Source organism: Eimeria necatrix, genomic scaffold (assembly GCF_000499385.1).
Source record: "Eimeria necatrix Houghton genomic scaffold, Enh_scaff240, whole genome shotgun sequence".
NCBI classification, from domain to species: domain Eukaryota; phylum Apicomplexa; class Conoidasida; order Eucoccidiorida; family Eimeriidae; genus Eimeria; species Eimeria necatrix.
The window spans coordinates 22,433-46,304 of NW_013655201.1; the positions used below are offsets into that span (position 1 = coordinate 22,433).

At 59.6% G+C, this 23,872-nt stretch overlaps 3 protein-coding genes across 3 annotated transcripts; 2 read left to right on the plus strand and 1 right to left on the minus strand.

Moving 5' to 3' along the window:
- Positions 1–10,828: 10,828 nt before the first annotated feature.
- On the plus strand, positions 10,829–12,886 carry ENH_00033030 (hypothetical protein; the record flags this gene model as incomplete). The annotated part of the gene is made up of 1 exon (XM_013584987.1): positions 10,829–12,886. The coding sequence occupies one exon, from the start codon at positions 10,829–10,831 to the stop codon at positions 12,884–12,886; it is 2,058 nt and encodes a 685-aa protein (XP_013440441.1).
- A 1,123-nt stretch (positions 12,887–14,009) lies between these two features.
- On the minus strand, positions 14,010–19,296 carry ENH_00033040 (hypothetical protein, conserved; the record flags this gene model as incomplete). Its single annotated transcript, XM_013584988.1, is given in 4 exon segments — positions 14,010–14,038; positions 14,272–14,688; positions 14,822–15,086; positions 15,091–19,296. Coding segments are annotated over 4 exon segments (4,917 nt in total).
- Positions 19,297–22,550: 3,254 nt separating this feature from the next.
- ENH_00033050 (hypothetical protein, conserved) lies at positions 22,551–23,069 on the plus strand (the record flags this gene model as incomplete). The annotated part of the gene is made up of 1 exon (XM_013584989.1): positions 22,551–23,069. The coding sequence occupies one exon, from the start codon at positions 22,551–22,553 to the stop codon at positions 23,067–23,069; it is 519 nt and encodes a 172-aa protein (XP_013440443.1).
- Positions 23,070–23,872: the final 803 nt, after the last annotated feature.

Consider the following 23,872-nt stretch of genomic DNA (forward strand, 5'->3'; position numbering starts at 1 on the left):
AAGCAGCAGCAGCAGCAGCAGCAGCAGCAGCAGCAGCAACAGCAGCAGCTTACCTACGTGGAGCGGCCAGTGGAAGCAGCTGCATTTGGATCCCGGCGAAGTTCCTCGGCCACCCAGTGGAGTTGCCCAGTCTCAGGAACAGCAGCAGCAAAAGCAAGAGCAGCAAGAGCAGCAAGAGCAGCAGCAGCAGCAGCAGCAGCTAGAGCTGACGCCGAAGGCCAACTCTGCTATAAACAGCAGCAAAGGATGTGCTGGCGTGATATCTGATACCGGCAACAGCAGCAGCAGCAGCAGCAGCAACAGCAGCAACAGCAGCAGCAACAGCAGGTGCAGCATGCCGCCGCTGATGTTTCCTTCTCTAGCTGCTGTGGAATTCAGCTGCTGTTCCTGTGACCCCCTGGCGCAACAGAAGCAGCAGGAAAGAGAGCAGCAGCAGCAGCAACAGCAACCAGATCCGACCTTGATGGACGCTGCAACCGACAGTAGCTGCTGCAGCTGCTGCAGCTGCTGCAGCAGTTGTGTAGCACCTACAGCTGACTCGCCCGTCGGTGGCGTCTTCCAGCAGCAAGCAAGCAGCAGAACCGATTCTGCAAGCAGCAGCAGCAGCAGCAGCAGCAGCAGCAGCAGCAGCCCCTCCGATGCTGCTAGCAAGCGAAACCACCGTTTGCTGCTGCTTGTCTGCGGCGGCTTCAAAGTTCCTGCTGCTGCTCCTGAAGCAGCTGCTGCTCTAGGCAAGGGCCGCGCTGCTGCGCGGGCTGGGCGAAAAGCCGCAGCTGCAGCAGCAGCAGCAGACAGCACTGCAGCAGCAGCAGCAGCAGCAGCAGCATTTAAAGCGGCTAACAAGGGAGGCAGCGTGGCCAGGAAAGGTTCGGCGCTGCGGCGCTGGAGGGCCCAGGGCGAAAGGACTTTTACGAGTCTTTGCTTCGACAGCCAGCAGCAGCAGCTGCTGTGGGTGCAGCAGCAGCAGCTGCAACTGCTGCAGCCAGCGCTGCAGCAGCAGCAGCAGCTGCTGCTACAGCAGCCAGCACTGCAGCCGACTTGTCATGATGATTTTGATCAAAGCACAGAACAGCTTTCCAACAGAGGTGCAGCAGCTGCCCTCCCAGCAGCAGCAGCACCAGCAGCAGCACTAGCACCACCAGCAGCAGCTGCAGCAGCGCCAGCACCAGCAGCAGCTGCGGCTGCAGCAGCACCACCAGTAGCAGCTCCAGCAGCACCACCAGTAGCAGCTCCAGCAGCATCAGCAGCAGCAGCATATGCAGCAGAGCCAGCAGCAGCAGCACCAGCAGCCTGCAACAGCGAAAGGCAGCATCTTATTGGCCTCACAGAACATGTGGGCAGCAGCAGCAGCAGCAGCACTGACAGCATTTGTTGCAGGTCCTATATGGAGGAAGAGCCAGCAAGTGCTGCAGCAAGTGCTGCAGCAAGTGCTGCAGCAAGTGCTGCAGCAAGTGCTGCAGCAAGTGCTGCAGTAACAGGTGATACAGCAGCAACTGCTGCAGCGGCAAGTGCTGCGTCAGCCAGTGTTGCAGCAGCAAGTGCTGCAGCAACAAGCGCTGAGGCAGAGAAAGCTGTAGCAGAAGGTGCTGCAGCGGCAACTACCGCAGCAGCAAGTGCGGCAGCAGCAAGTGCTGCAGCAGCAAATTCTGCAGCAAGAAGTGCTGCAGCAAAGGCTAGCGAACAAGACGGTGACAGCAGCACCATGGGCAACAGCAACGGCAACGCCGCCGGCGTCAGCAGCAGCAGCAGCATAGACAACAGTAGCTGCTGCAGCGCCAGTATCAGCAGCAGCATCAGCAGCAGCTGCTGCAGCAACGACGACGGCAAAATTAGCAGCAAGGGCTGCAATAGTGGAAGCAACGCCTGCGGCAGGAGCATCCGCAGCAACAGCAGCGACAGCAGCAGCAACACCAGCATGGGCAGCAGCAGCGACAACAACAGCAGCAGCGGCAGCAGCAGCAGCAACAACAACAGCAGCAGCGGCAGCAGCAGCAGCAGCAGCAGGAAGCAAACGTTGTTGGTGTGCGACAGCAGCGCCGATGGAGAGCCAGAGGATGGCGAACTGACTCCGTGTTCCTCTGGGTCCTTGACACCTGTCCCAGCAGCAGCTGCAGCAGAAGCAGCAGCAGCAGCAGCAGCAACAGAAGCTGCCGTTGCTAGGGACGCAGCAGCAGCTGCTGCAGAAGTAGAAACTCCAGCTAGTTCTGAGAGCGCAGCTGTGGCAGCAAAACAACAGCTGGAAAGGCGAGAGAGGATTGCTGCAGCAGCTGCTGTGTCTGCTTCTGCTCCTGGTCCACGGCAGCAGCAGCCGCAGCGGCAGCAGCAGCAGCTGCAGCGGCCGCAGCAGCAGCAGCAGCAGCAGCAGGAGCATCAACAGCAGCAGAGCGGCCGCATGGCTTCTGTGCTAGAGCGCCTTCGGAAGAAGCTGCGGGACAAGCCGACAGTAACATCACCACCTGCGCACCAAGAAGCAGCAGCAGCAGCAGCAGCAGCAGCAGCAGGAGAGGGGGAAGCAGGCGCGCAGCTTACCTCAGGCACTAGTTCAGCAGCAGCAGTAGGGGCAGCGGTGGCTGGTGCTGCTGCTAAAGCGGCCAACGCACCAGATGCCGCAGCAGCAGCAGCTTCCGCCGCTGCTGCTGCTGCTGCTGCTGCTACTCTGGAAGACGCGTCTGTGGGCTCGTCTTTGCTGCAGATGCTGCACCGCACTCCCCATTGGGCTCACGCTGCAGCAGCAGCCTCAGAAGCTGCTGCTGCAGCAACACCAACTGCAGCAGCAGGCAGCAGCCTTACCAGCAGCGGAGCGGATGCAAAGGACCCCCTCGAGCCCCCCGGTCTAGTTCGTCAAACGCCCGAGAGCAGCACCAGCAGCAGCAGCAGCAGCAGCAGCAGCAGCAGCAAAAGCGGAGGCACCCGACTGAGCTTCCGGCTGCACAAAAGTCCTGCTGCTGCCTTCCACATCCGCCGCTGCAAAGCTCTGCTGATGGAGCAGCTCGAAGAAGGAGAAGAACTGGTGCTGCCGCCTGAGTGGCAGCAGCAGCTGCAAGCAGCACACACGCCGCAGCATGCTGCTGTTGCTGCTGCCAGGCAGCAGCAGCTGCAGCACCAGCAGCAGCAGCAGCAGCAGCAACGCCAGCACGAGCACCAGCAGCAACACCAGCAGCAACACCAGCAGCAACACCAGCAGCAGCACCAGCAACAGCACCAGCAGCAACACCAGCAGCAGCACCAGCAACAGCAAGCGCAGCAGCACGCGCAGCAGCACCAGCAACAGCACCCGCAGCAGCACCAGCAGCAGCACCAGCAACAGCACCCGCAGCAGCACACGCAGCAGCTCCAGCAACAGCACCCGCAGCAGCACCAGCAGCAGCACCAGCAGCAGCACCCGCAGCAGCACGCGCAGCAGCACCCGCAGCAGCACGCGCAGCAGCACGCGCAGCAGCAGCAGCAACAGCACTCGCAGCAGCACCAGCAGCAACAGCTGTCCTCTCGCAACCCACCGGCTAACTGGGGATCGGAAGCTGCTGCTTCGCAGCAGCGCTTGTGGCAGCAGGCGCTGCAGCACCAACCCCTGCAGCAGCAGCCCCTGCAGCAGCAGCCCCTGCAGCAGCAGCCGCTGCAGGAGCAGCCCCTGCAGCATCACCACCACCAGCAGCACCACCAGCAGCACCAGCAGGAGCAGCAGCAGCAACCACATAAACGACAACTGCAGCAGCAGCAAATGCGCCAACAGCACCCGCAGCAGCGCCAACAGCACCAGCTGCAGCAGCTGCAGCCGCACTACCAGCAGGCGCAGCAGCGGCACTCACAGGGGCAGCAGCAGCACCTGCAGCAGCAGCTACTCCAGCAGCAGCAGCAGCAGCAGCAGCAAAAGGTGCATTCATGGCAGCAGCGAGAACAACCCATTGGCCAGCTCCTCCTTGAGATCCCTCCCCCTCCAGGCCTCCAGCAGCTGCAGCAGCAGCGGCTGCTGCTGCCACACACTGCAGCAGCAGCAGACACCCCGCAGCTCCCCTCAGCCCCCGCTAGTGCTCCTCCTGCAGTAACTGCTGCTGCTGCTGCTTCTTCCTCACCTGCTGCGCTGCTTTCATCTTCTTGGTATCGACGACCTGCGCAACAGCAGCAGCAGGTGCTGCTGCCGAATCCCCTGCCGCAGCAGCAACTTCAGCTTCAGCAGCATCAGCAGCCGAGGCAACAGCAGCGGAACCAGCAGGTGCAGCTGCATGCGCATCAGCAGCAGCAGCCGCTGCAGCAGCAGCAGCAGCTGCAGCAGCAGCAGCCGCTGCAGCAGCAGCAGCAGCTGCAGCAGCAGCAGCTGCAGCAGCGGCAGCAGCTACAGCAGCAACAGCTACAGCAGCAGCAACTGCAGCAGCCGCAGCTGCAGCAGCAGCAGCTGCAGTCGCAACAGCAGCAATACGATGAACCCAGTGGGAGGCTGCAGCAAGCCCCAAGACCTCCCTGGAGATCAGTGCAGCTACCCTTGCCGCCGAATCAACTGCTTGACCAACAAAGAGCAGCAGCAGCAGTAGCAGCAGCAGCAGCAGCTGCTGCTGCTGCTGCTAACGTTGCTAGGGAACACAGTAGTTCGTCACTTCTCCCAGTGCCGCCGCCGCCGCCTGCTGCGTTCTCAGCAGCAGCAGCCCCGCAGTTTGCTGCCTTTCGAAGCAGTGTGGGGTCAGAGCAGCAGCAGCAGCTGCAGCAGCAGCAGCTGCAGCAGCAGCAGCTGCAGCAGCAGCAGCTGGAGCCGAACAAGCAGCAGCTGCAGCCTGGCAAGCAGCAGCCGGATCTCGGGCCGCTGCTGGAGAAGGGCCGCTCGCTGCTGCTGCAGCTTGCTGCAGATGCGGGAGCTGAGGGTGAAGCTTTTCTTAGAGACTTTTGCCGGTTCTGGGGAAGCAAGAGCAGCAGCAGCAGCAGCAACAAAGACAGCAGCAGCAGCAGCAACAACGGCGTCCCCTCTGCTGCTCAGTCGAAGCAGCTGCGCGGCAGAGACGCTGGCAACCGGAGTTTGTGCAGCAGCAGCAGCAGCAGGCACAGCAGCGGCAGCAGCAGGCACAGCAGCAGCAACAGCAGCACAGACAGCAGCAGCAGTACACGCAGCAGCAGCAGCAGCACAGCCGGCTCCAGATCTAAACGCAGAGGCAGCAGCAGGCGGCACAGCAGCAAGTGGGCACCTGCACGCTTCGCCAGACACGGCCGCAGCAGCAGGAAGCAAAGCCTCTCAAAGAAAAGAAGCAGCAGCAGCAGCAGCAGCAGCAAAATCCACCACGCCAAACGCGTAGAAGCTGACAAGGGCCGGCGCAGCAGCTTTGTTGCATCTCGCCGGAAGCATCGACGCGGCAGCAGGGACAGCAGCAGCGGCAAGAGGAGCAGCAGCAGCAGCAGCAGCAGCAGCAGGAAACACCGCAGCAGCAGCAGCAGCAGCAGCAGACACGGCAAACGACGTTCTTTCCGTGCCAAGGATCGACGCCGACGCAGCTTGCGAGACCGCCGTAGGGAGCTTCGACAGCAGCAACACAAGCAGCAGCAGCAGCAGCAGCAGCAGCTGCAGCTGCCGCTTCCTAAGCTACCCAGGAGACATAAGGATTTGCTGTCGTATCCGCAGCAGCAGCAGCAGGCGCTTCAGCAGCAGCAGCGCCAACTGCTGCTGCAGCAGCTGCTGCCGCGGCCACTTCCAAGAGCTGCAGGGCCCTGGACTTCCCCTGGAGCAGCAGCACAGCTGTTTGCGACTTTGCCAGAAGCAGCAGCAGCGCATTCTTCGCCCACTGCAGCAGCAGCAGCAGCAGCTGCTGCTGCTGCTGCTACACGAGGCTCGCCGATCAGCTTCGGCCCCACAGGCGCCCAATGGAGCTCTCACGCTGCGCGGAGGGCCCCTGAGCAGCAGCAAAACGCCGACAGCAGCAGCAGCAGCAGCAGCAGCAGCATTAGAAACGAACTGAAAAGAGGCAAGAGACTCAAGAGGCCCTCTAAAAGCCGCAGTGTCTCTCGAGCTGCTGACAAGAGGAGGAAGCTGCAGCACTATAAGAAGCCGAAGCAGCGGAGGCAGTCGCGCCGGCGGTTGCGCAGCAGCAGCAGCAGCAGCAGCAGCAGGAGCAGCAGCAGCAGCAGCGAGGAACACAGCGCCAGCAGATACAGCAAGAGGACAGCCAAACGGCCCCTGACTGGCGAGGCCTCTCGGCGGCTCATCAGACACAGCAGCAGCAACTCTGGCAGTAGGGTTTTGAAAAACAGCAGCAGCAGAAGCAGCAGCAGCAGCAGCAGCAGCAGCAGCAGCAGCCGAAGCAGCAGCAGCAGCAGTAGCAGCAGCAGCAGCACCAGCAACAGCAGGTCCCCTCGTCCCCTTGCTGCGTCGCAAATGAAGCAGCACTTTGACCGCCGCAGCTCGATCTCAAGCAGCCGCAGCAGCGCCACCAGCAGCAGCAAAAGCCCCATGCTCAGCAGCAGCAGCAGCAGCAGCAACGCTTTAGATAGGTATAGCAAGGCTGGGGGGCTTGAGCAGCTGCAGCAGCAAAGGCTTCGGCAACTTCTGCAGCTCCGACGCCAGCAGCAGCAGCAGCAAGAGAGGGAGCAGCAAGAAAGGCAGAGGGACCCGAAGCAGCAGCAGCAGCAGCAGCAACGCCATCACCACCTGACCCTGGAGTACCAGCAGCCAGCTGCTGCGCTGCAGCAGCTTGCAGTCCCAGAGCTGCTGCTGCAGCAAAGCCAGCCGCACCTTCACCTGCAGCAGCTGCAGCGGCAGAATGGAGGCATTCAGCAGCTGCGGCAGCAGCACCAGCTGCAGCAGCAGCTCCAGCAGCAGCAGCAGCTCCAGCAGCAGCAGCAACTCCAGCAGCAGCAGCAGCTCCAGCAGCAGCAGCTCCAGCAGCAGCAGCAGCAGCAGCAGCAGCAGCAGCTGCAGCATTTGGTTGAACGGATGGGGAGGCTCCGGAGGGAGAAAATTCGGCAGAGGTGGCAGCAGCGCATCGGCAGGTCTTCTGAGGACTCTGCCGCAGCAGCAGCAGCAGCTGCTGCTGCTGCACCTGTTGCGGCTGCTGCTGCTGCTTCGCCGGGTGCTTCCCCGCCCCCAACAGCAGCAAGAATGACACCTGCTGCTGCTGCTGCTGCTCCTCTTGCTGCTCGCCCTGCTGCTGCCAATGCTGCTGGCTGCCCTGTGGGGCCCCGAGGAAGCAGCCCAGAAGCAGCAATTAAGGAGGAGGCACAAGCTTTTGACACTGCTGCTGCTGCTGCTGCTGCTGCTGCAGGCGCTGCAGCGCTTCCAGTGTGCCCCATGGCAGCTGCCGCTGCTGCGTCTGATGCTGCTGCTGCTGCTGCAGCAGCAGCAGCAGATGCTGTCACTGAAGTGGATGAGATGCTGGCGTACTTTGATGCCTTGCAAAGAGCAGGCCTCATTCCAGGAGCTCAAGAGCCCATCATAGAGCAGCCGCAGCAGCAGCAGCAGCAGCAGCAGCAGCAGCATGCTTCCGCGTACTCCCCAGATGATGTTGTCTTGCCCTTGGCGCTGCAGCAGCCGGAAGCAGGACATGAGGGGCTGCAGCAAAAAGAAGAGCCGCTGCAGCGGGCAGGCGTTGAGCGTGCAGAAGAGCCAGCAGCAGCAGCAGCAGAAGCTGCTGCTGCTGTTGCTGCTGCTGCTAATATTCCAGCAAGCCGCGGCAGCCCAGGAGCAGCAGATTCCGCAGCAGAGGCAGCATCGCTTCAAAGTGACAGCGAAGGCCACTCGAGCTCAGGTAACGAAGGCGAGAGAAAAGCAGCAGCAGCAGCAGCAGCAGCAGCAGCAGCAGAAGAGCCAGAGGCTCTGCTGCCAGCCCTGCGTCCGACAGACGCTGCTGCTGCTGCTGCTGCTGCACCCAGGGTGCCGTCAGCCATTCCGGCAGCGACTCCCCAAGGTGACAGCCTCTCCCGCAGCTCCTACAAGGAGAGCAGTAGCAGCAGCAGCAGCGGCAGCAGCATTGGCAGCAGCAGCAGCAGCAGCAGCAGCGGCAGCAGCAGCAGCAGCAGCAGCGGCTTTGGGCTGCTTGAGGCCCCCCCCACAAAGCCGACGGGGTTTTTGCGGATGCTGCGTGGCCTCAAAGAAAGAGCAGGTCGCTGTTGACTTTTGTTAACGGACTTTGTAGTGCATGCATGCACAAGTGCATGCATGCATTTGCAGTGCATGCATGCGTATTGCATGCATGCATTAGTGCATGCATGCATTAGTGCATGCATGCATTAGTGCATGCATGCATTAGTGCATGCATGCATCAGTGCATGCATGCACTAATGCATGCATGCATCAGTGCATGCATGCATTAGTGCATGCATGCATCAGTGCATGCATGCACTAATGCATGCATGCATCAGTGCATGCATGCATTAGTGCATGCATGCATCAGTGCATGCATGCATTAGTGCATGCATGCACTAATGCATGCATGCATCAGTGCATGCATGCATTAGTGCATGCATGCATCAGTGCATGCATGCATTAGTGCATGCATGCATTAGTGCATGCATGCATTAGTGCATGCATGCAGCCCTAAGGGCCCTGCAGCGGCGAGCCGCGGCCTCAAACTGCGCCCCAGCAGTGCATGCAAGCAACACGGCATGCAACTGTGCATGCATGCATGCATGCACGCAACTATGCATGCATGCATGCATTTCTGCATGTATATATGCATGCGTGCATGCATGCATGCACTTGTGCATGCGTGCATGCATGCATGCACTTGTGCATGCGTGCATGCATGCATGCATGCATGCATGCATGCATGCGTTTTTGCGTTGAGGTGCCAGTAGGCGGCTTCGTAGCCGAAGGAGCATGCATGCATGCATGCATGCATGCATGCATGCATGCATGCTCCTTCGCGTGCGTGCATGCATGCATGCATGCATGCATGCGGAAGTGCATGCATAAGTGCATGCACGCCCCTAGTTATTAGTGCATGCATGCATGCATGCATGCATGCATGCACGCATGCATGCATGCATGCATGCAGCGAGTAGTGCATGCAGCTGTGAATTGAAAAGGGCCCCAAAAAGCCGCCCGGTTTGCCAGATCTTTTCTCTTGAATTTCCCTTGAGATGAAATGCTGTTTTATGATATTTATTTAATTCAACTTTCCAGAAAAGCTGCTGCTGCAGCAAATGTGCTGCAGCAAATCTGCCTTTTCTTTATTTAAAGACGCACTGCAGCAGCAGCTGCAGCTTTTAAGAGTACCCAAGGTGCAGCAAGCTGCAGCTAGCTGCAGCGGCCATCTGCAGCAGCTAGCAGCAACAGCTAGCTGCAGCGGCTAGCTGCAGCAGCTAGCAGCAACAGCTAGCTGCAGCGGCTAGCTGCAGCAGCTAGCAACAGCAGCTCGCTGCAGCGGCGGGCTGCCAGCAGCAGCTAGCAGCAGCAGCTAGCAGCAGCAGCTAGCAGCAGCAGCTAGCAGCAGCAGCTAGCAGCAGCAGCTAGTGGCAGCAGCCGGCAGCAGCAGCTAGTAGCAGCAGCAGCAGCTAGCAGCAGCAGCTGTGGGGTCTCGGCTCCCCAGCAACAGATACGCAGCTAGCTGCCCCACACTTCACTTCTTTTCCCCCTTTTTCACTGTCCGGGTGCTTTTAGGGTTTAGGGTTTAAGGGTTTAGGGTTTAGGGCTTGGGGGTTAGGGTTTAGGGTTTGCTGCTGCTTTGGCGGGTATACAGATCAAAGTGAAGGAGGCAGAGGTGCAGCAGCAGCAGAAAATAAATAAATTTATTTTTTTATTTGCAATTTTGCTGCAGTGCAGCAAGACAAGTAAATCTGGGAAACCTGCACTGCGTGCAGCGCCTTGCTGCTCCCTGCTGCAGCACAGCAGCAGCAGCAGCAGCAGCTGCTGCTGCTGCTGCTGCTGCTGCTGCTGTGCTGTTTCCGTCTAAAAAAAGTGCTTAACTCGGACTTTAATGAGTCCTAACACCTCAGTTGGGGGTGTCTGTACAGCTGAGCTGCTGGGAAAGGGAGCCCGTGCAGCAGCAGCAGCAGCAGCAGTCCACTGCGGCTGCTGCTGCTGGTCCCGCAGCAGCGGCAGCAGCAGCAGCAGCAGCTGCGCGTGCAGGAGGGCGAAAGACAAGAAGAGGAGGTGCCTGCGTCTCTCCTTTGGCGAACTTTAGGTTTAATAATGCATTTATTGACAGAGAAATGCTTTATTTAGAGATTTAATGGTTTAATTTTGCTGGGCAGCCCACCGCTCTCGGGCTCTGCTGCTCCGTTGTCTCACGAGCGGCCTGTGCTCCCTCGATGCAGGGTGCTGCTGCTGTCTAGTTTGCGAGTTTATTTTTGTTTTTTGATTTGTTTTAATTATTATTTCCAAATTAATTTAGATAAATCCAAAAGGGGCGTTTGGGAGGCGCCGCGGCAGCTGAGTCGGCGCCGCGTTCTCGTGCTTTGCTCCGCAGCGCGCTGGCTTCGGACTTCTTCTTTTCTTCTCCAGTTTTTCTCTTTTTTTCCTTCTTTTCTCGTCAACTGCTTTATTAAATACCTTTTGGAGGCGCGCAGCTGTTAGTTGCTGCTGTTTTGGGCGGTCTCGGCTGCTGCTGCAGCGGCATCGAAGAGCAGCAGGGGGTGCTGCTGCTCTGCTGCTGCGTCTCAGAGTGTGCTTGTCCCACTTTTCGTGTTTTTTCGCTTTTTACTTTTCTCCTTTTTAAACCCCCGACAGGAAGTGCCGAGGAGGCTTTGTTTGGCGCTTTTGCTTCCTCTTGCTGCGCTGCTGCTGCACCAGGTGTGCTGCTGCTGCTGCTGCTGCTGCTGCTGCAGCCGCCGCAGCTGCTGCAGGTCCTGCGCGGGAACCAGGTGTACGTACACCCCAGAAAAGCCCTCCTTCTCCCCCACTCCACTGGGACAGCAAATGGCATTTAATAATAAATCATTTAATAAAAAAGCTGCTGGCCGTCCGCGGGCCAGAGTGCTGCGCAGCTCCTCGACTTCTTCGTCTGTGGGCTTCATAGACGTGGCTTACGCAGACTCTGCAGCAGCAGCAGCAGAGGCGGAAGCAGCAGCAGCAGCAGCAGCAGCAGCAGTGGCGGACGCGGACTGCAGCTTCGAAATTGACCTCTTCGACGGGGTAGAGGGCCCCCACGAGGGGCCCCCAGCAGCAGGGGGCCCCCTGGGGGCCCCCAGCAGCAGCAGCAGCAGCAGCAGACCAGCTCTGGCTTTTCGTTTTGCTCTGAGGGATATTTTCTGGGGCAGCCCGGCGGGGTGTGGGGAGGCTAAGCTGAGCAGCAGCAGCAGCAGCTGCTGCTGCTGCTGCAGCAGCAGCACGGACTGCAGCAGCACCAGCAGCGCGCTGCCGCCGCAGCAGGACACGCCGGGCGAGGGGCCCAGGGGGGGCCCCCTGTGCAGCACTTCCCGGTTTGCTGCTGCTGCTGCTGCTGCTGCTGCTGCTGCTGCTGCGCAGCCCAAGGTCGAGGAGCAGCGGCTGCTGCCGTGGGTGCGCTCCCCCTGGCGCTGGCTGTGGGCTGCTGCTGTGCTGCTGCTGCTGCTGAACTTTGCTGCTGCTGCTCTCAGCCAGCTGGCCTTCAGCAGCTTGCTGAGCTTCGAGGCTGCTGGGCGTGGCGCAGCAGCAGCAGCAGCAGCAGAGCCCTGCAGCGGGGACTCGTGTGGGGTTGAGGCCCCACAGCAGCAGCAGCAGCAGCAGCAGCAGCAGCAGCTGCCGGCCCAAATTGCATGTGACGTCTTGTGCGGGCTGCTGCTGCTGGGCAGCTGCCTCCGCTGGCTGCTGCTGCAGCGGAAGCTGCGAGCAGCAGTGCTGCTGCGCTTTGTGGGGTGTCTCTTGATGGGTTTGCTGCTGCGGCTGCTGCTGGGTTCGGCCCTGCTTCAGGTGTACAGACAGCAGGGGCTGTGGGGCAGCAGCAGCAGCAGCAGCAGCAGCAGCAGCGCGGAGGGCGGGAGAGTTGAGTTCAGTGTGCGGCTGCTGCTGGGACTCTCTTTGCCAGCAGCAGAAACAGCAGCAGCAGCAGCAGCAGCAGCAGCAGCTCCCAGTTACGGGCGTTTGCTGCTGTCGCAGCTGTTTGTGTTCTGGTGTATGTACACCTGGGCAGCGCCGCTGCTGCTGCTGCTGCCAGGGGCTGTGTTTGTTTCGATTTGTGTCTGTGGGGTGTTGGCAGCAAATATGATGCTTTTCGACTGTCTTCTTTCTCTTCTTGTTGCAGCAGTTTGCTGCTGCTGCTACCATTTGCTGCTGGACGCAGCAGCAAGAAGCCTTCACCGGCGGCTGCGCGCTGAGCTGCGCACGAAGGAGTTCCTGCTGCAGCAGGAGCAGCAGCAGGAGCAGCAGCAGCAAATCGTGGTGCTGCAGCACCGGACGAAGCAGAAGCACAAGCACAAGCAGTACGTCCCTGCTGCTGCTGCTGCTGCTGCTGCTGCTGCTGCTGCTGCTGCTGCTGGCGGCCTCCCTGGGGGCTTCTTTGCAAGTCCTTTTTGCTTCTTCTTTTCAAACTTTGTTTGCCGATTGGAGCTGCTGGAGGAAAGAGTGCGGCATTCGCTGCGGGGCAGCGGGCTGCCTGTGGCGCTGCAGCGCAGCAGCAGCAGCAGCAGCAGCAGCAGCAGCAGCAGCAGCAGCAGCAGCGCAGCACGGCGGCGGGACACGGCGGAGGTGGAGCTGCAGCACCTGGAGGAGGGCAGCGGGCTGCCAGTGGCCACGCGGCTGGGCTCGGCCGAAGCAGAAGCAGCAGCAGCAGCAGCAGCAGCAGCAGCAGCAGCAGCAGCAGCAGCGGGGGAGGAGCAGCAGCCCGCCGTGGACGACTTGTTTCTGTGGCAGGCCATTTGTGAGTGCTGCTTCCCCCAGGGGCCGCGCAGCAGCAGAATTCCAGCAGCAGCAAAAAGCACTTTGAGCTGCATGGGAGGGAAGGGGGCAGCAGCAGGAGGCTCGGCAGCAGCAGCAGCAGCAGCAGCAGCAGAGCCGTAGCCAGGAGCTGCAGCAGAAGACCGGGCTGAACGGGAATGAACTGAGCTGCTGTAGCTGCAGCAGCAGCAGGTGAGAGCTGCTGCAGCTTGCTTCGTGCTGCTGCGTGCAGCACGGGAGCAGATGCATCTGCTGCTGCTGCTGCTGCTGCTGCAGCGCTGCAGCAAATAGATAGAAGCTGCTGCCACTCCTCTGCGGGCAGCAAGCGGGGCCGCCCCCCAAAGCGCAGCAGCTGCTGCCTGCGCATTTGTTGGCTTATGAGCAGCAGCAGCAGCAGCAGCAAACTGCTCGTGCTGCAGCAGAGATCTTAGTAGGTAGTGGCGGCGTGGAGAGCAGTTGCTGCTGCTGCTGCTGCTGCTGCAGGACCAGCTGCTGGCGCTGCTGCAGGACCAGCAGCAAAAGTGTTAAGTAGAGCACCAGCAGCAGCTTCAGCAGCTGCTGCCGCCGTAGGTCTGCGGCAGCAGCTGGAGCTCGCGCGTTGTGGGCTGTTGCTGGTACTGCTGTGATTCCAGCTCCAGCAGCAGCAGCAGCAGCAGCAGCTGCTGCTGCTGCTGCTGCTCTTTAACTGGGTTGCAGGGCGCGTTTCTCTTCTAATATGCCCTGTTTGTTTGTTTTGAACTGGTTTATTGGCCGCTGCAGTCTTTGCGTCTTTTGCTGCTGCTGCTGTCTTCACTTAATTTAGTTAACTTCCCCTAGGCGTGGAAGTCTGGTGTACGTAACAGCAGCAGCAGCAGCAGCAGCAGCAGCAGCAGCAACAGCGGCAGCAGGCTGGCTCTTCGGCACAGAATTATAGGCCATGGCTTAGTTACTCGTGTAGGGGTGAATGAGTAGGAGTGCAGCATCTGCAGCAGCAGCAGATAAGCAGCAGCCATTGCAGCAGCAGTAGCAGCCATAGCAGCAGCAACAGCAGCAGTAGCGGCAGCAGCAGCGGCTGCTGCGAGGTGCCGCTGAGTTGCTGCAGCAGACGATGCCGCAGCAACAGCAGCATGTATGCTGCATCGCTGTAGCGGGAGCTGCTGCTACTGCTGCTGTATCGGCTGCTGCACCTGCTGCTGCAGCAGCAGCGCCTGCTGCTGCTGCTGCTGCTTCTGCAACTGCAGCGCTGTCCTTCTGCGCAGTTGTTGAATTAGCCCAAGCGAAGCAGTGCAAGGCAATCTGTAGCAGCAACAGCAGCAACAGCAGCAGCAGCAGCAGCAGCGGCAGCATAGCAGCAGCACCGATGAAAGCGGCCGCCAGAAGACTAGGCAGGCTTAGAGAGAAATACCGCTAGCTGTGGAGGAAAGCAAGTGCCAGCAGCAGCAGCAGCAGCAAGAGCAGCAGCAGCAGCAGCAAGAGCAGCAGCAGCAGCAGCAAGAGCAGCAGCAGCAGCAGCAAGAGCAGCAACTTACCTGCAAGTTCTCGGGAGGCAGCAGCAGAAGGCGCCAGCTGCAGCAGCAGCAGCAGCCGCTGGGAAACAACGGACGCTGCGACACTGCAGCCTTTTGCTGCTGAGTCGGCTCCAAGCAGAAGCTCGGCTTCTGGTGCTGCTGCTGCTGCTGCTGCTCTTTCTGCTGCTGCTGCTTCTGCAGCAAAAGGGCGCAGCCGGCGAGGCCCGCAGCACTTCCCCATATTTTTGCTGCCTAGCATGTGGGAGGCCTTGAGGAGGTGGGCAACGTGCTGCTGCTGCGACGGGCTTAGCAGCAGCAGCGGCTGCTGCTGCTGCTGCAGCGCATGCAGCAGCTGCAGCACGCAGCTCTTTCTCTGCCGCTGCTGCAGTGCTGCAGAGATACCTTCAGTGATGTGGGGCGGAGCTCCCCTTTCTAATTCTGCAGGCAGAGGCACAGACTGCAGCCGCAGATGCAGCAGCAGCAGCAGCAGCAGCAGCAGCAGCAGCAGCAGCAAGAGCAGCAAAGCAGCAGCAGCAAGAGCAGCAAAGCAGCAGCAGCAATTAACGCTCACCCTTTACAAGTGCTGCTGCAGTTCTCGCCGTGTGAAGCTGCAGCATGTGCGGCAGCGCGGACTGCACAACTTGCTGCAGCCGCGCAACTGCTGCTGCTGCTTCCTGCTGCAGCAGCAGCTGCTGCTGCTGCTGCGGCTGCTGCACAGGGAAAGGCGGGCAGCAGCAGCAAGACAAGGCAATGGCGCAGGAGAAGAGACGGGGAGCAGCAGCAGCCATCTCCCTGCTGCAGCTGCAGATATAATGCTCTATAAATTGCGAGAGTTCATCAGCAAACGGCAGCAGCAGAATGCTCCTGCAGCAGCAGCGCCAACGGCCTCCCCGTCTTTAAACTTTCTGCTGTTGTCTTTTGTGTCACATCAAGCAAAGCCTCCAAAATAAGGCGGCAGTGGTTTTCCAGCGTGTCTGCTGCTGCTGCTGCTGCTGCTGCTGCTGCTGCTGCTGCTGCTGCTGTGGGCGGGCGTGGCCACACGCGAAACTGAAGCACAGCAGCAGACATGGGGGACAGCATGCTGAGCCACATGGGCACTGAAACGGGTTGCATGCTGCTGCTGCTGCTGCTGCTGCTGCTGCTGCTGTTGCTGTTGTTGCTGCTGCTGCTGCTGCTAGGCTCGTCCAAGGAAAGCCGTCTCAGCAGGGCACTGCCGTATTCTAGAGGCAGCAGCAGCAGTTCCTGGGCAAATCCGCCAGCAGCCAGTTGCTGCTGCTGCTGCTGCTGCTGCTGCTGCTGCTGCTGCTGCTGTGCGTACTCCAAGACAACAGCCTGGTGAGCTGCAGCAGCAAAGCAGCGGAAGAGCCGCTGCTGCTGCACAGTGGGCTCAAGCTGAAGCTCTGCTCCAGCACATAGCTGCAGCAACCTATCATCTGCCGGTGCTGCTGCTGCTGCTGCTGCTGCTGCTGCTGCTACCGAAGGGCGCCCACAGCCTGGCGCCTTGCTGTGGCTCGCGACAGCAAACAGCAAAGCGCAGACATGCGCAGCTGCAGCCCGCAGTTGCTGCTGCTGCTGCTGCTGCTGTAACTGTGAGTGCTGCTGTGAGTCCTGCTGCCACTGCTGCTGCTGCTGCTGCTGCTGCTGCTGCAGGGGCCAGCAGCCTGAAGCTACGGACGCTAGCAGAGTGCAGCAGCGGCTGCCTAAGCAAGAAAGAGCAGGATGGCTGCTGCAGCACCACAGCAGCAGCCGCTGCAGCAGCTGCCTCTCTCCTTCAGCAACAGCAGCAGCGACAGGCTCAGTCCTGCGCCTGTCGGGCATTGTGCTGCTGCTGCTGCTGCTGCTCTCAAGTGCTGCAGCAGCAGCAGCAGAAGCAAACCACAGTGCCACAGCTTCCAGTCGCAGCGACGTGAGCTCCCCCTGCCAGATTTGCTGTGGCGCTTGCTGCAGGTTCAGCTGCTGCCGCGGCTGCGCAGCAGCAGCAGCAGCAGCAGCAGCAGCAGCAGCAGCAGAGGGGGAGGAGCTGCCTAAGGCGCAGGTGGCAAAGGGGAACTCGTGGCAGGTGTCTTCGATTGCACGCAACGCCTTTTGCTGCAGCAGCAACTGGGAATGCCGCAGCAGCAGTTGCTGCAGCTTGTGCTGCTGCCCGTTTTGCTGCTGCCCGTTTTGCTGCTGCTCATTTTGCAGCAGAGCAGCAGCGCGAGGCGCTGTCGGTGCAGCAGCAGCATTAGCAGCAGCTGCAGCAGCAGCTGCTGCTGCTGCTGCTTGTCCCGTGGCTGCCCCGGGAGCGTCCTCTGCTGCTGCTATGACCAAATTCAAGAAGAGAGTGACAGCTGCTGCCTTGCTGCACTCAGCAGCAGCAGCAGCAGCAGGAGCAGCAGCAGCAGCAGCAACTAAGGCCTCGCGCAGCCTCAGCAAACCATCATAAGGAGCAGCTCTTGCAGCTGCTGCGATGAATGCAGCAACACTTTTTGCTGCTTCCTTAACTGCAGCAGCAGCAAGAGGGTCAAGCAGCAAATGAGATGCCCGAGGAGGCAAACAGGGAGGCTGCTGCTGCTGCTGAAGCTTATGCTGCTGCTGCTGCTGGCGCTGCTGCTGCTGCTGCTGCTGCTGAGTCGCAAGCTCCTCAAGTGCCTCTGTGAGCCGAAACAAATATGCAGCAATGTCGTATAGCGGGCCGCAGGGCTGCTGCTGCTGCTGCTGCTGCTGTAACTGCTGCTGCTGCTGTAGCTGCTGCTGCTGCTGCTGATCATTAAAGCATTGAAAGATAAAGCAGCTGTCAGCTGCTTTGCTGTTGAGGAGCCGAAGCAGCAGCTGCGCAGCAAAGCGCGTCTGTGCGCATGCATGGTGCAGCAGCGACGCCTGCTGCTGCTGCTGCTGCTGCTGCTGCGGCCGCTGCTGTTGTTGCTGCTGCCCAGCGTGTTGTGTGGAGCTGCAGCAGACACAGCACAGACTTGCTGCTGCCTCTGAGCATTGCTGCAGCAGCAGCCCGCATAGCTGTTGTTGAATGCTGCTGCTGCAAGTTGAGGGGAGGCGCCCATATCCCGTTGCCTGCTGCTGCAGCAACAGCTGCTGCTGCTGCTGCCCAGGGACAGCAGCAGCAGCAGCAGCAGCAGCAGCAAAACCTAAAGCAGGAATAGCCCCTGAAGCGCTTTCTGCTTCTGCTGCAGCCTCTGCGAGGCGCCACAGCGCCAGCGGGACACGGGATTGCTGCTGCAGCAGCACCAGCTGCTGCTGCTGCTGCTGCTGCTGCTGCTGCTGCCCCGGGATGCTGCTTGGGCCGCAAGAAGCAGCGGGAGGAGTAGCAGCAGCAAGGAGGCCTATACAAAGCCTTCCTGCTGCAGCAAGGCCTGCTGCTGCTTTCTGCTGCAGCTGCTGCAGCAGCCCCGTAGCCCTGGCCGGAGCAGCAGCAGCAGTAGCTGCTGCTGCCAACAGCAGGGGAATGGGGCCCTGACGCTGCAGCGGGTGCGTCAGCAGCTGCAGCAGCTGCTGCAGCCGCTGCTGCTGCTGCTGCTGCTGCTGCCTTTCAAGTGAGACCGCTGCAGCAGGAATGGCTTGGCTCCAGAGGCTACAGGCTTTAGCCAGCAGCCGCGCGCTAGGTGCAGCAGCAGCAGCAGCAGCAGCAGCAGCAGCAGGAGTGACGAAGATCTCAGCTGCAGCAAGCAGCTCTTGCTGCGATCCGGCAGCAGCAAGAGCTGCTAGCAGGGGAGCTCCAATAAGCCAGGAAGTCAGAGCGATGTGCAGCAGCTGCAGCGACAGTTCTGCTGCTGCTGCTGCTGCTGCTGCAGGCGCTGCTGCTGCTGCTGCTGCAGGCGCTGCTGCTGCTGTTGCCGCGGGCACTTGCTCAGATTCTGCTGCTGCTGCTACTGCAGCATCAGCAGCGCAGCAAGTGCTGCAGCACATATATGCTGCTGCTGCTCTGAGGAATTCAAAATCGAGAGGCAGCAGCAGCAGCTTTTCAAGGCCCTTCCACTCAGCTGCCCACAAAATGAGACCAGGGCAGCAGCAGCTGCTGCTGCTGCTGCAGTTGCTGCCGCCGCTGCTGCTGCTGCTGCTGTTGCTGCTGCCGCAGCTGCACGCAAAGATGCAGGTCTTCCGGTGCGGCTCTAGCAAGAGTTCTGCTGCTGCTGCAGACGGCAGCCTGGCAGCAGCAGCAGCAGCAGCGCCTGCTGCTGCTGCTGCTGCTGCTGCGTTACGCGCGGAAGCATGCAGCTGCAGCAGCAGCTGGACGCACAGGCTTGCTGCTGCGTAGGCCTCAGCAAGGCGCGGCAGCAGCAACGGGAAGTTCAGCAGCAGCAGCAGCAGCTGCAGCAGTTCAGGAGGAAGCCGCTGCTGCAGCAAAGCTGCATCAACCACTAGCCGCAAAGAGCTGCCAGTGCGGCAGCAGCAACACCTGCTGCTGCTGCTGCTGCTGCTGCTGCAACACAGCTCAGCGCGTAAAGTCACTGGGGCGGAAGGCCCCTCTGCTGCTGCTGCAGCAGCAGCAGCAGCACGAGCAGCAGCAACGGGAGGGAGAGAGAAGGCAGCAAGCAAATGCTGCCGAAGCTCCACGGTGAATTCGGCGCATGCTGCTGCTGCTGCATCTGCACCTGGCAGTTCTGCTGCTGCTGCTGCTGCTGCTGCTGCTGCTGCCTCCAGCTTAGGCAAGTCTTGCTGCAGTGCTGCGCTGCAGGCTAAGCAGCAGCAAGATGGACTCAGCAGGGGCGGACGCGGAAGCAGCTGGGGTCCTATTCGCCGCAGCACTTCTCTGCTGCTGCTGCTGCTGCTGCTGCTGTTGCTGCTGCTGCTGCTGCTGCTAAGACTGCGCAGCTTCTCGGCTGCTTGCTGCAGCGCTGCAGCACTAAAGCTCCCCCTAGCTGCGACTAGCAGGGCCTGTGCAGCTGCTTCCGCCTGCCCTTCAGCAGCAGCAGCAGCAGCAGCAGGCGCAGCAGCAGCAGCAGCAGCAGGCGCAGCAGCAGCAGCAGCAGCAGGCACTGCCCACTGCGAGAGCCTCGCAGCCCCTCTGCTGTACCCTCCGCCTTGTGAAGGACCAAAATTAAGGTCTTCCATGGCCCTCTGCTGCTGCAGCTTTTGCTGCTGCTGCTGCTGCTGCTGCTGCTGCTGCTGCTCTGCGCACAGCAAAGGGGAGTTAGAGCTCCAGCAGCAGGAGGTTGGGCTGATCCTCGAAGAGAGAAGAGCGGCGGCAGCAGCAGCAGCAGCAGCAGCTGCTGCTGCTGCTGCTGCTGGTGCTGCCAGGGGGGCGAGAGGGTGTGGCTGCTGCTGCAGCCTCGGGAACGCAGCAGCTTTAACTAGATCATAATGACTAAATTAATATTTAAATTAATAAACAAAAGCGCCACACGAAATTAGTGGAGGAAGACAAGAAGAACAGCAGCAGCAGCAGCAGCAGCAGCAGCAGCAGCAGCAGGTGTTGCTGCGCCGGGGGGCCTGCGGGGCCCCAGATAGCGCCTGTAGCGGCTCCTTTGCCTTTTCCAAAATTAGTCCTTCCAAATAACTTTAATTAATTAATTAATTAACTTCTAATTGCTGCTGCTGCTGCTGCTGCTGCTGCTGCGAAGATAGCAGCAGCTCACTCGCTGGCAGCCAGAGGGGTGGGGTTGTTGTGTTTTCGCCGCAGGGGCCCTGCTGCAGCAGCACCCCTGTGGGGCCGTAGCTAGCTAGCTAGCTAGCTAGCTAGCTAGCTAGGTAGCTAGCTAGCTAGCTAGCTAGCCACACTTAAACGGTTACTAGCCCTCAAGAGAGCAGCTAGCTGGGCTGGCCAGCTGCAGAGCTGCGGCGCTGCAGCCCAGCTAGCTACGGGGGCACCGCAGCTAGCTGGCTAGCCAGGCTACGGGACCAGCTAGCTAGCTATCTGGATGTCTAGCTAGCTAGTTAGCTAGCTGGCTAGCTAGCTAGCTAGCTAGCTGGCTAGCTAGCTTGTTAGCTAGCTGGCTAGCTAGCTAGCTAGCTAGCTGGCTAGCTAGCTAGCTGCCCAAGCTAGCCGCAGCGCTAGGCAGGATGCGGGGCCTGCTGCCTGCTGCTGCCAAAGGGCTGCAGCCGCTTGCTGCAGCGGCAGCATATGGCTAGCTCCAGCTAGCCAGATGCTGCAGCTATCTACAGCTAGCCAGATGCTGCAACTAGCTGCGGCTAGCTACAGCTGGCAGCAGCTAGCTGCAGCTAGCTAGCTGTATGTACACCGTGTCAAGTTCTCCAATCCCCCAGATGTACCAGCTAGCTGGCTAGCTAGCTAGCTAGCTAGCTAGCTAGCCAGCTGGCTAGTTAGCCAGCTAGCTGGCTAGCTAACTAGCTAGCCAGCTAGCTAGCTAGCTGGCTGGCTAGTTAGCCATCTAGCTGGCTAGCCAACTAGCTAGCCAGCTAGCTAGCTAACTAGCCGGCCTAGAGCGGTTGGCTGCAGAAGGAAGGCAGCGCAGGTAGAGGAACAGCTAGCTGCTGCAGAAAGCCCCAGCTAGCTGCAGCTAGGTGGAGCCCCAACTTGCTGCAGCTAGCTAGCCACAGCCAGCTAGCGGCCTCTAGCTATCCCCTGCTGCAGCTAGCTAGCTGCAGCCAGCTAGCTGCAGCTAGCCGTGGTTAGCCGTGGCTAGCTGTGGCTAGCCGTGGTTAGCCGTGGCTAGCTGTGGCTAGCTGTGGCTAGCTGTGGCTAGCTGTGGCTAGCTGTGGCTAGCTGTGGCTAGCTGTGGCTAGCTGTGTCTAGCCCCGGCTAGCCGTGGCTATCTATGTCTAGCTGTGGCTAGCTGTGGCTAGCCGTGGCTAGCTATGGTGACTAGCTAGCTGTGGCTAGCTGCGGCTGGCTGTAGCTAGCTGTAGCTAGCTGTGGCTAGCTGTAGCTAGCTGTGGCTAGCTGTAGCTAGCTGTGGCTAGCTGTAGCTAGCTGTGGCTAGCTGTAGCTAGCTGTGGCTAGCTGTGGCTAGCCGTAGCTAGATGTGGCTGGCTGTAGCTAGCTGTGGCTGGCTGTAGCTAGCTGTGGCTGGCTGGAGCGGGTGAAACTGCCAATGGCGTGTGGGGCAGTTCCCCAGGCGTGGCTGCAGGCCAGCTTTAAAGCTTTTGGGTTTTATTTCTTTTGGGATATTTCAAATTTAAATTTAAAAATAATTTGCAATAAAATTAAAAGTCTCAATTTGAAAGCAGCAGCAGCAGCAGCTGCAGCAGCAGCAGCAGCAGCAGCAGCAGCAGCGGCAGCAGCAGCAGCAGATCTGTGTGTGGGTGTGGGTGGGAGTGTGCAAGTAACGTTGTGTTTCGCTTTATGGATTGATTTCCGCATTTTTGAAATAAAAATGAAAAATTAAAATTAAAAAATAAATAAAAATAAAACAATTTGTTCAAATATAAAACCTTTTTGCATTTGCGCGGCCTCTGGCGAAGTTGAACATCGCCGTGTGCGGGGCGGGGCGGGCGAGGCCACCGCGCGGGGCATACACTCGAGAAGTAGTTTGAATGAAATAAAGAAAAAGAAATAAATGAAAAGAAATAAATGAAAAGAAATAAAAGAAAATAAATAAATGAAAATAAATAAATGAAAAGAAACGAAGAAGCTGGGCAGCTTCGAGCTGCGGTGTCGTGCCACCAGGCTGGCAGAAGATCGAGAGCGCTGGCGGTGCAAACCCAATTTGGCTCGGAAAAAGTTGAATTTTTGTTTTAAATGGAATTAAAAAGAATTCAAAACTAAAATAAATTCTTTTTGAACAATTTGAACGGCGAAAGCCGGCGGGCCAGCCTGCTAGACAGGCGCTCGACCGACTGGTGCTGTTGCTGCTGCTGCTGCTGCTGCGGCTGGCGGCTGCTGCTGCTGCTGCACTGCCGCTGCAGCTGGTTGAAATCCAGGGAAAGCAGAACTGTAAAGAGGTATTTTCACTAATTTCGGGTTTTTCCTTTCAAGAAGTTTTCTCATTTGGTGAGTTCATTTCGTTTTGCTGCAGCAGCAGCTCAGTTTCCCGCTGCAGCGGTCCACTGCAGCAGCTCGCAGCAAACCCGCCGGTGGTCCAGACCACTGAAAGCTTTTTCTTTTCAATTCAGACAAACAGCAGTTCACTCTTGGAAGCAAATCCGAGCTTTTGCGCAGCACCTGCGTGGCAGCTTCCTCTCCCGCTGCTGCTGCTGCTGCTGCTGCTGCTGCTGCTGCTGCTGCTGCAGCGCGAGGGCGTTTGCTGAGGAGCTGCTTTTTGGGCTTGGTTGGGTGGTGGCTGCTGCTTCTGCGGGTGGTTTTGTGTGCTGCGGGGAGCAGCAGCAGCAGCTGGCAGCAGCAGCAGCAGCTGACAGCAGCAGCAGCTGTGTGTGGCTTTGTGCTGCAGCTTTTCCCAAGTTCGAAAATGCTGCAGCAGGAGCTGCAGCGGGCCAGCCCCGGCGCAAACCCCGGCTTCTACGGCAGCTTCCAAGAGCTGCCGGGGCCTCCGCTGGAGGGCAAAGCGCAGGAGTTTTTCGCAGCGCGGCGGCGGGCGGAAGCTGCTGCTGCTGCTGCTGCAGCAGCAGCAGCAGCAGCAGCGCCGCGCGAACTGCCGCAGCAGGGGCCCCACGCCTACCGCCCGGGGCCCCCCGGGCCCCTCCACTTCGGAGTGCCCTTTTCCGACGGCTGGGACTCGGGAGTTGCTGCAGTTTCGCAAGCTTTGTTTGGAACTTCGAAAGCTTTTCAAACAATTCCAATTCAACTCCGAAGTGTTTTTCGAAAAAGAAAACCCGGAGATGTCTTCCCCGAGTGGTCCAACGCCTTCGTCACCAGAGTCGACCCCTGCGAATGCGCAGCAGCAGAAGAGACCTTCACTCCTTACGAAGTGGCTCGTTATAAGGATTCTTGGGGCCGGCCCCACACCACTTTGGACTTTTCTCGCTGACCTGCTGCTGCTGCTGCTGCTGCTGCTGCTGCTGCTGCTGCTGCGGCTGCTGCGGCGGCGGCGGGAAACGCGGCTTTCGGGCGACGCCGGGAAGCCCGGGGGGAGGGGGGCGGCCAGTGGACCAGACCACTGGGACCAGTGGTCTGCTGCTGCTGCTGCTGCTGCTGCTGCTGCTGCTGCGGTGCAGCAGCAGCGGCGGAGCAGCAGCAGCGCAGCAGCAGCAGTGCTGCAGCAGCAGCCCGCGGCTCCGCGGGCGCGCCAAAGTGCGAGCCAGGCTGCCCTGCCGAGCTGCTGCTGCACTGCCGGGCATTTCAAACGCAGATCTTCTTCAGTTTCATTAAAGTGAACAAATTTTGCTTTTTATTTTGCAAAATGCACTTTAAAAAGTCCTAAGTTCGCTTCTTATTCCAAAAAGTGCAAAAAAAGTTGAAATGCCAAACAGCCGCGCGCAGCCCGCGCAGTGCACTGCAACCTGAGGTGTACGTACACCCCAGCTTCCCGCGGAAAGCGCCGACAGATTCGACTCTGTCTGCATTTCCAGTAATACTCTGTGCTGCACTTTTATTTTAATTAAAAAGAAAGTTGAACTCAGCCTCTGGAGAGCTGCAAAGAACGGCTTCTGTCTGCTGCTGCTGCTGCTGTTGCTGCTGCTGCTGCTGCCTGAAGAGCTGCAGCTGAGGAGCAATAAGGCCGCCGGAGCAGCCTGGCAACTATTAGGACAAGAAGTGACACTATTTGCTGCACTTGCTGCTAAGAAATGGCACTATTTGCTGCACTTGCTGCTAAGAAATGGCACTATTTGC